A 10,862-nucleotide genomic window follows, 5' to 3' on the forward strand; every position below is an offset into this window, starting at 1 on the left:
GGATGCATCGCAGATTGCTGTCGTGACTTGGCGGAGGTTCTCGGCCTCCTCTTCCTCGTCTGCTTCGGTCGTCGTTGTCGAGGCCTCCCAGCTCCAAGCTGTTGCTATAGCAGCCGCCCGGAGTAGATCTTCATTCCTTTCTTTTATTTTCCATCTGGGCGGTGGGCGCGCGCGCCTCCCCCTCGGCGGGCAGTGCCCGTCGTTTGTCGTCGGCATTCCAGGTCCAGGTGCGTCCACCTCCATGAATATGTAGAGGTGGTCCGACAGCGTCTCGACCTCTTCGGCCACTCTCCAGCCTGAGATCCGCCTGAATACCTCGAGGGAGGCCCATGTTATGTCAACAATGGGCTCCCTCTGCACGTCACGCAGGTACTGATCGAGCCCCTGTTCACTAACAGAAGTCCAAGTCCCACGGCCCAGTTTGATAGCGTGCGGCCGCTCGCGTTGGTCCTGGCGTTCGCCCATTCCGTGGAGTGCGCGTTGAAGTCTCCCAGGACGAGCACTTGTCGGAGGAGTCGTCGCCTGACGCAGTCGCCAACTCCGTCCAGGAATTCCTCGAACGCTGCCCGTCCGCTGTTAGGTGACACGTGCACCCCCACCACCATCATCCCTGCCCACTCGACCGCGGCATATTCGTTGCCGCGTTCCAGCAGGGCTCCGTGGGTGAACGCCCCGGGCGTTGATGTCCAGGTGACGGCAACCATTCCGTCCGTGTCTCCGACCCACTCCGGGGTATCCAGAACTCTGTATGATTCCGCCACCACCGCTAGGGCGACCGTGCTCTCCCGGATGGTTTGGTGGAGCAGGTCTTGTGCTCGCCTTGACCTTCGCAGGTTAGTCTGGAGGAAGCGCATTCTCAGTTCTTTGGTGTTCTTTCCTTGTTTGTGGCTTCCACCGTGCCTACCTCCTTGTTCGCGGGCTTAGGGTCGCTTTGCGACGGGGAGCCTTTCTCGCTGCCTCTTGCAGCCGTGGATCCGCGGGCGGCACCTTTCGTTCCTTTCTTCGAGGGGGCGCAGGCCGGTCCCCCCATCCTGTGCACCGACGGTGCTCCAAGCGCCTCGCAGAGCAGGCATTTCGGGCTCGCAGTAGTGCATGCTCTCGCCTGGTGCCCTGGTTCGCCGCATCTGAAGCACAGGTGCCCCTTGTCCTCCTTGGCGGTGCAGGTTTTCCCGTGTGTCCTATCCCAAGGCACCTGTAGCACTGCAACGGTCTCCGTTCGATGGCTTCGACCTTCGCCGTCGACCAGCCTATGGCGACCTTTCCAGCCTGGGCCAGTTTCCTCACTGCACTGGCAGGGCCTCGTATCCACACGGTGTCAAGACCGTTCCGGGCGGGGCGGATTTCTCCCAGCCGGATGTCCTCCGGCTTGCAGCCGCTCTTCCTCGCCAGGGTGTTCTGGATTTCCGCCTTGGTGGCCGCAATGTCTATCAGGGACACCCTTGCCTCCGCGGCTCGGAAGGGTGTCGCCACGCGGATCTCGTTCGGGTCCAGAGCCCGCGTCAGCTGTGCTGCGACCGCTGCGGCCTTCTCCCTTCCCTGGTCTTCGGGGACCTCTAAGATGACGCCTCCAGCGATGGTCTTCCGCATCCTCAACGTGTTGATGCCGAGCTCGGTCAGGAAGACACTGTCCTTGGCCGCAGCCAGCACCTCCGCGTAGGATTGGCTCGATTTGTCCGTCAGGGTGATTGTTACCGCTGACGTTCGCGGTGCGCGCGGGAGGGGCCCCCTGCCTCCCCCTCTTCGTGCGTTCTCCAATCCACTCTCCGGAGTTTCCCTCTGTCTCTCCGCCCCTGTCTCGGGTATCAGCTTCGCCGGCTGGTTCTTTCCTGCCTCCTTCTTCTTTCCGCTTCTTTTCCTTTCAACCGTCTGCCATTCGATGACAGCTGTTCGGCCTCCCTTGGGCGCTGGGGCGTTTGGGGCTCCAGGCTCCATCCCTCTCGTGTTCGCGGCAGGAGCGACCTCCTTTCCTTCTCCTTTTTCTATTCTCTGCAGTCGTTCCTCCAGTCGGTGCAGCAAGGATCTCATCTCCTCTGCATGGTGTTTGACTGCAGCGAGACGCGCCCTGTAGTTGCTCTCATCCGCGGTGGGGCGCGAGGCCGGCTCTTTTCGGAGTGCCTCTACCGCCGCCTCCAGTGTTGCTATGCGTCTTTGCGCTATAGCGAGTGCGTCGGTGCCAGGGTCCGTTCTCCTCACTATTTCGGTCACGCCCACGGTGATGGTTCTCGCCGCCTCCTTCAGGGTTTTCACCTGCGTGCCCTTGTGGTTGCGGGGTGCCTCGGCAGCCTTGGCCACCTCGGCGGCCCGGCGAATCAGTTCGGCTCCTATGTCCGGCGTTGTGGCTGTTCTCATTTCTTCAGCCGGGTCCGCGGGGAGTTCGGGGGATTCGTTGGCCTTCTTTCTCTTCGCTCGGGGTGCTTCTCTGGCGGGGGTTTCCTCCTCCTCTGTTGTTTCCTCAGTCCATATTCCCTCCTTGTCCAGCGTGAAGCGGGAGGGTCCCTCCTTTGGCTGCATCGCCTTCGTCATGCTCCTGGTGCTGACGTGTGGCAGCTCCGCAGCCAGTTCCGTTTCCCTCCGTCCCCTAGCGTTTTCCTCTACTTCCTTCCCTTTCGCCATGGTTGCGTCTGTTTCCCCGTTGGGCGGGAAATGTCGCTCGGTCAGCACTTGCCACTCTGCCAGTCGCTGTCACTTTCAAGTGGCCCGCGCGACGCGCTTCGGCGCACGCGCCAATATGGCTGCGTCTGGGTAGTTTCTCGGGTAGCCCGTATAGCGGCGCTGTTGTCACGCGTCCTAATAGGGCTACTCCACCGTCCTAACCTCACACTTGCTTGGTTTTGCTTTAACTCCTTGTCCAAGCCAGACTTCCCGTATCCACACCCGCTTTGCGTTCACAGGCACTAGTCCTCCACTCTGGTTACCTCCCTTGCCCAAGCTCTCCAGTTTTCCGGAGATTTCGATTACGCTCGCAGCTCCGTCCTCTCTACGTCTGCCTCCCATATATCCCCCCACTACTTTCCCCGAACGTTCGTAACCTAATGCGTTAACCACTGCGCTACGGTCATCCGTTAGTTGTTTATGTCGAGTAGCGGTATTTGTGCTGTGTCGAGTGCCGCTACAAATGTATCTATATTTTCGTTAATGAGTTCTAGATCTTTTTCGAGGAGAGTTCCGAATAGAGTTTTAGATTCTGAGCCTATGACGTTGAGCAGTCCGCGTTTGCTTCTATAATGTAATGCGTATAATATGAAAAAATATATGAAATATCCAAGGTATAGTTTTATTAAACTTACTTTTTATAATGCTTCGTAGATAAAACAATTTTCTATCCAGATTCCACTTTCTCAATTATATTTTCAAAAATGCTCGATAAGGAGTACAATTTTCTACCCAGGTTGTACCTTTCTAATTATATCTTCCAAAATTCTTGATAGGTGAAACAATATTCCACCGACGATTTACTTTTTTAATTGTATCCCCAAAAATATGGACCTGCTTAACGTTTAGATATTATTATTTTTTTCGTTGTTACTTGATACGGCTAGCAATTAAATAGTGAGAATAAGAAGAATTGGAAGTGCCATTTTCGAAAAAGAATTTTGTTTTTCCTTGAAGAGGTTGTTTGTATGAAGGTTAATATCACTAAATATGAAGGGAAGTGTAATCATAATAATTCGTACAGTTTTTAACGTTTCATACGTGATATAGGTTGTGTATGATGTATGTTATACGATTAGTTCCCTAAATTAGACTGTGTGCACCATGTGCCAGCAAACTCCCTCCATCGTGCTTGAACATGTGCGTAGATAAATCTGCCTCAATTATCCCATCAGATAAGAAAATCTCTACTGACCTTCTTAAGCAAACTACATAATGGACTTACATATCTTCTCTTAAGATATAAAGAAGATATTTTTTTTATCGTTAATTAACAGATCTTTGAAACGATAGAATAGAGATATCGTAAAATTATATAAAGTATTATAATATGCGTAATAAATAAGTATCGTTATATTTTTCTAATAAATAACATTCCCATAAACAAACAATTTCTCTCACAACAGTCGTTTCCCAGAAAACTTTAGTTTCGATACTGGCAACTTTATCTACTTCCGCTCTTCAATTATGAAGGATTAATCTTTACGAAACTTTTGGAACGGCTGAAGATTTCTCACGATGAAACGCGACGAATTCGATACAAACTACGCGGAAATAAAGACAGCTGCGATGGAGGATCGCGGGATTGATATTAATTAATTAGTCTGTGGCAACCGTTATATCGATTCGTTACGTTATTGCGACAGGCCACGCAACATTTTATTGCTTCTGTTTCTACAATTTAATTACAAAGTATTCAATTTCCCGTTATAAACAAGGAAAGGACTGCAAGTTTGTACAGCTTTTATCAAGATTACGTGCCATTGAACATATCGATTGATTGACTTCTCATGTTTCGTATTAATCGACATCCGATATAGCTATGGGACCAGGAATATTGAAATATTGGGAAGTCAGTTATATTCAGGCGTTCTATAGATTTGACGTATAAGCCTTGTAACATGTACTTCTTCATCAGACGTTTACGAGATACTGAACGATGGCTACGCTTGTAGTATCCAAAAATTTTACGTCGATTTATAATCGAAGATTCGATCAAACTATAGATAGATTTGAATATTCTACGAATTGAATTTAATATTAAGAATTTTAGTTGTATAGATCATCGACGAAAGTCTGTTACACGGACCCTTTCAACAGTTCTATACACACTTCTATTATATATTTTATTTTTTAAAAATAACGCTTTGGCATGATCAAGGATCGGAAGTATAAAAAATGATTGTGACAATTCGAGCAGTGAAAGCGTCTAGAGTAACATTATATTGGTCTCTATAGCGACATTGTGGTACCGTGTCATTTTCAAAGTTCTCAGAATTGGTACTGTATCCGATTGCAATGTTTAATATTCTTCCCGGTTCCTGGAAGAATTTCTTCAAAACTACGTTAACCCATGAAGAATCAACCAACAGTTTCTCATAATGCCGTTTTATCCACATCCTTTGAAACTCATGAAATTGTAGAATCCAGATAGAAAAAGTAGAGACAAGGTAAACGCGAAGCTCATCCTTGGAATTGCTTGTCGTGGTGATAATGTTAACAAATAGAATTCGATAACGCAAATTCATTGGGGAAAAGGTGACAGATGAAATTCGCTAACGCAACGTTGCCCGTTAATGGGCTAAGAATTACGCTCCATGGGATCGCTCACTACATTCTTCGAAACGACCCTCGTAATCCATAGGCTCGTAAACGGCTTCCGTAACCGTAACGAATTTCAATCTTGTTCACGGATCTCTGACCGCTCGTTTCGAGGGTAACGAGGGGGTTGCGTGTTCACGTGCGTGCAACAGAAGGTGTTATCGTGATTGTAAGGCGTGCTGGAGCAGATAAGTCCAATATGTTCGCGGAAATCGTCGAGATTCATTGCCCAAAGCTGGCTGATAGTCGAAATTAACTTCGCCTCGTCCGATTTCCGCGTTCACATCGCTTTCACGATGGTTAGGCGTTTCTTCGTTCGTTTCTAACGCTGAGTTTTCCCGTGTCGCAGTCAACCCATATTTGGATGTGTGTTCACGTTGCACAGAAAATGTGGTCGGGGGTTGAAACGCGGACAGAATGGAAAACGGACTATGGGAAACGCCGAGAAAGAGGCGTCGATGAGTTGAAGACACGTCGATGCTGAAGTACACGTGTATCTCGCGTCTTATAGCGAAGGAAGGATACGTGTGAAATTTTAGAAAATATTGGCTGGAAAATGTTCTAACGGACATTGAAGAAACGAATTTAAATTGTAAAAAGAAAAAGATGATAGCCTAAAGACGTTCCGCTTTCTGTCCCATTACGGAAACTGCAAAAGCTATGTATCTTGAGAACAGATAAAGTTAAGAAATGAAAAGGAAAAATTCGATTTACTATGTATTTTCGCTATATTTTATATTTACAGTATATTATCGGAATAGCCATCCCTGATTCAGAAAATCAATTACATATATCCCTTGGCGAGAGGGAGTGAGAATTAATCCGATTAATTGTAATGGTGGATCAGCTGGATCCTCGTATTCTGAACGTCCAGAGACTCGCTAACTACGAAGCAACTGGTCTGTTTGTGACGCCTATCAATTGTTTGCTAGAGATTAATCTGCTGGTAAGCAGCGTCAAAATGCGACGATAACTAAACCGTCCGAAGATCGAATTATAGCAAATGAAACGCGTCTCTGCGCTAGTCTGACCGATTAACAGGGCCTATGGGGGTGGCTTTCAAATTTGCAAGCAAGGAATTACCGTGTAACGAGCAACTCGTATCGATTATTCAATGGGTTCATATGGAGGCGAATAGAAACTCGAACTCGAAACGTTTTCGACTCGACGCTGAGTATCGCGTTCATCCTTTAAATGCTACTTCAACATGGGCAAACGTTCATTTTGGTAATGTCGAGTTTTCTCATTGAACAATCTTCCGTTCGTCGATTTTACACGCTTAACCGACTAGATAAATTCGACGATTTTAAGCAACGTAATTTATGTAATTGATTAATTTTTCTTAAAGTGTGAACTATGGATGAAAGATTAGAAACCGTGACATTACAGAGTACAAAGTTAGAAATACAGGGGAACTTTATATTTTTCTTCACTGCTGATTAATTTCTTGCTGAACGTGCAACGACTCGGGAAAACTGCGTTACCTGTTGCAAACTGATCGTAACGTACATAGATCAAGGAACATCACAAATTTCACTTGACTACTTACGTTCGTACAACGAAGAATCCACATAATACAGTACGGCTAATATATTACTATAGAAATCGGATGGTTATACATACGCAACAATTTGGAAGAGGATATTTGCTTTCGGGTTGGGAATATCAGGGAATAGAATTGTTATTATGCGAATGACTGACGTTGATTCAATGTAATTAGTTAGGAGTAGAATTACAGTAGAAAAGGCATCAATACGATGGAATTGCACAGTTATTGTAAAAAAACAAACGATACTACATAATATATTTAGGTATACAGAAACAGTGACACTTCTGTATTGTCAATTATGATATAATTAAATGAGATAATACGAATAATTGTAAATGCTATTAAATTGTTAAATTTTAATAATTTCCAATTCATCTTCGTATCAAAGCAAATACGAACAATTTACAACGTTGCTAGTTATGACAATAAATTTCTATTTCTCGTGTCAGTAATTTCAAATGTCGTTGGTTGCAATCAAAAATCTGTCGGCGGAAAATTTTCACCCAAGCTTCGACAAATAAATGAAACATCGTATTATTCTCGGTCAATATCGAGTCACTTTCGAGATTACACGAATAAAATTTAAAAAACTTTTTTGATGAATTGCTCGTCGAGGCATCGTTCTGATGTCGATATCGCATTAAGCAACTCGAAGATCGAAGTCTTGGTAACGAGATTGTCGCGACAAAGACGAAGCGAGGCCTATTACCCAGGCGATGATGGAAGCTATGCAACTATAAAGAATACTAGCGCCTTTTTCTACGATTTTATACGACTCGATGCGAGTCGAAGCTCTTGGAAAATATTGCAACAAAAAGTCAATATATAAAACAAAAAATAGGAGGTTTTTCCTTAAAGCAATTTAATCACTGTCCACACAACTTTTATTGTTCTCATCTAGAACCGAGCAAGAAAAATAACTATTTTATTTTTATACCTTCTCTATATTGGGATTGTAAAAATTTGTCTGTTTGAAATGCATTGGAAAATTTCGTCGAATTATAAAGTTACACCGTTGGTTGTCACCATAGAATCGATTTTAGAATGGATTTTAAAATAACGTAAGAACGATTTTAATGAAATTTTGAGAGTACATATGTACGTACATAGAGAAGCGAATGTAGTTCACACGCATTGCTACTAGAAATATTTGTGACCTACATAGGTTTCAGGGAAAATAAATGTCTGTCGCAAATAACACTAATTACAAATCCTATTTTTTCAAGCTTCGTGAAAACTCACATGAGAAATTAACCTGTCGAGATTCAGCATTTTTATATAATACTATCTTGACAAGTACATTTTACAAACAAACGAATATTACTAATTCGATACGAATAATTAATTAGTTTTTCAAGTTTTCTAAGATAAATAGTAGAATCAGACTTTATTCCAATTTCCACGAAGATCCATTGAAATATAATATCAGAAAATGATCTATTAACAATTTCAATTTTATTCGACGCTACTATAACCCTTCGCAATCGAGGGCTCCGCTAATAATATCAAATAAATTAAATAATTAATAAATTAAAAATTTAATAAATCAATAAATTAAAAATTTGTCCTTAACCTGTCAAATCATAATTATCTCACGTATTCTTGCAACGAACAGGTAAGATACAATCAGAAAAATAAACCGACGTATTGGCCGAAGATATATTACACTACCAAGCAAAATCGTATCGCACTGCGCGATGATAGTGAGTGAGTGAGTAGGTGATGAGTGATGCGGCTATGACTCTTCATTCTACGCATATATTTAACCAATTATACGAAAACACGTTCTTTCTACTGAAATTACTTGGAGTATCTGGTAATATGAATAAATGAAACCTTCGAATGCAAAGTATTAATATTATCAACGAAAATTAGAAATATAATTTATCAAACGGGATACGTGTATATAGTAAACCAAAGAATACAATGAATTATGCAATAACGACAGAAAAATTAACAGATATGACCAGATCTAATTGTTCAACCACTATACCCCTACATGTTCGAATCCTTGGGCGAACACCAGCAAACAGTTCGATCGATATTTTTCAACCTTCGAATTAGCTGTTATAACTAAAATATTTTCCATCGTTACAATGCATCCTGTCCCCAATTACATCGTTAATTTCGTTTCCGAGGTTCCGCTACAATACTTCGCAACGAGCAATTCAATAATTGAGACAACGACTCGCGTGATGCGCAGCAGTACGCTGGCCGTGAATCAATTGCATCGGATTACCTCGATTAATACGATTTTCTAGGACTACGCTGTAATGTCGAGTTAATTAATACGATAAAGTGCAATCGCGATCCAATGGAAACGCCTTCATTCTTACTTTTTCGCGCGATTTCACATCGGAGTCTAAGGAAAACGAGCTGCATCTTGCGGCATCTTGCGGAAAAATTGAAATTCATAGGACACAGGAAACCTGGTAAACAATAAATACGGCATGGTTCCACGATATGGACGCAAAATCAATGCTGGATGGCACGTTAATTCGATTGGCGGCTGGACAGGTCGAAGCATAGAGCTCAAAGTGTTTCCTCAAAGTGTTTCCGTTCCCTCATTCTCCCTTCAATAAATCTTGTTTCTCTCTCTCTCTCTCTCTCTCCCCTCTCTGTCTCTTTCTCTTTCTCCTCCGAAAACTTGATCATCCGATTTGTGTAACGGAGTTTATTTTGTCTTTCTGTTAATAATCTGTTAATACCAATAAGTTGCCTAATCGCGACACTTCTCGAGAAAATTTCTTTTAATCGCAAGGCCGCATAATTTTGACGAAATCCATGTGAAAAGAGTGTCCGGAATTAGGATGAAAAATATGTTTATATTTCATACGTGTATATGTTTCAAAATAGTTGCAATATAGAAATACCTTGTTTGTAAAGAAGGTTGACTCTATTGAGATTAATCGTTTGGTTTCTGAAGAGTTCAATGTGAATAAGGTTTTACGGTAAATTGAAAGATGTAAAAATACGCGCGAAAGTGTACAAATATACAAAGTTTAGCAGCTATTAATAGTTCAGTAAGTAAAATAAATTTCTGTCTAGGTTCTTCTCCTTCGTCGCGCTCTATAAAAACATAAATTTAAATAAATATCAGCAGTGAGTGTAGCGATTTAGTCGATCGGATCTTAGAACGAAAAAACTTGTTTAAAAATGGAATCGATCAATTTAACTTCTCACTGGCTCACTTATCAGTGTTTATGTAACTCTTTCTCCCATTTCCTCTGCGTGAAACATGCAGCTTGGGAGTTTCGATTCGATTAAAAGTTGCGACTCTGAATATCCTTTGATCGTAAATTGAAGCATGAAAATATCATATATGTCGTATTTCGAAAATTTATCGATCAATTATGAACATGTAATAACATTTATTTCTTTCAACTACTAATTTTTAAATCATCTGCTGTTCGGTTAATTGAAGGATGTCGGCTTTCTGTAGAAGTATTTCATATTTATTATTTAATTATGAATAAGGAAAAAACATACAAAATATAGTTTTTGAACGGTTTATTATTTATAAAGAGAAACTTTGATCGGGATATACATACTATATATATACTATTTACTTACAATTTTTTTTTTAAGACTTCAAAGTCGAAACAAGCACAGGAAATTTCCAAGCCGGTTAACAGAAACTTGAATGAGACAAAAATAACCTTTAGATCTCTATATGTTCTTCTTCCCCCCTGTTGCTTCCACGTAACTCTTATCCTATTTGTGGAGCTGTGCTGATATGTGAAATTATGACTACATAAAAACATCCGGAAAGACTCATTGAATGATTTTATAGTTTAAGGTTAATAAATTTCCATAAATTAAAGTTGAAAATTTATGAGAACATGTTTTCTGTAACAAAACTTAGTAAAAACAAACTAGTAAGGTTTATAGATTCTTTAATGATTATGTATGTATTCATAAACTAGTTCGATAAACATCGTTCGATAAAACGTCGAACAACACACAACATTGAAGCGCGAAATTTCAAATTCAAGGAAAGATAAATAACAAATATTGCGAACAAATGATATTAAATTTACAATAATCTCATGTAAGAAAA

The 10,862-nt window shown here is 42.3% G+C and overlaps 2 protein-coding genes across 2 annotated transcripts; both read right to left on the minus strand.

Moving 5' to 3' along the window:
• Window positions 1-332: 332 nt before the first annotated feature.
• Window positions 333-854, minus strand: LOC117237778. Its single transcript, XM_033502105.1, has one exon. The coding sequence runs from the start codon at window positions 852-854 to the stop codon at window positions 333-335; it is 522 nt and encodes a 173-aa protein (XP_033357996.1).
• A 2-nt stretch (window positions 855-856) lies between these two features.
• On the minus strand, window positions 857-2,613 carry LOC117237739. The gene is made up of 2 exons (XM_033502041.1): window positions 1,193-2,613; window positions 857-1,124 (listed from the first exon to the last, which is right to left on the minus strand). The coding sequence occupies exons 1-2, from the start codon at window positions 2,611-2,613 to the stop codon at window positions 857-859; spliced, it is 1,689 nt and encodes a 562-aa protein (XP_033357932.1).
• Window positions 2,614-10,862: the final 8,249 nt, after the last annotated feature.

Source organism: Bombus vosnesenskii, unplaced genomic scaffold, assembly GCF_011952255.1.
Source record: "Bombus vosnesenskii isolate JDL3184/JDL3185 unplaced genomic scaffold, Bvos_JDL3184-5_v1.1 scf7180000013398, whole genome shotgun sequence".
In the NCBI taxonomy this organism is placed as follows: domain Eukaryota; kingdom Metazoa; phylum Arthropoda; class Insecta; order Hymenoptera; family Apidae; genus Bombus; species Bombus vosnesenskii.

What these genes read in the sequence shown, in the direction of transcription:
- LOC117237778 (XM_033502105.1), bottom strand. Translation starts at nt 854, where the DNA reads ATGCGCTTCCTCCAGACTAACCTGCGAAGGTCAAGGCGAGCACAAGAC.
- LOC117237739 (XM_033502041.1), bottom strand. Translation starts at nt 2,613, where the DNA reads ATGGCGAAAGGGAAGGAAGTAGAGGAAAACGCTAGGGGACGGAGGGAA. An exon ending in AGACCGTTGCAGTGCTACAG is followed by an intron (nt 1,125 to 1,192) that starts GTGCCTTGGGAT and finishes CCTGTGCTTCAG; the next exon opens with ATGCGGCGAACCAGGGCACC.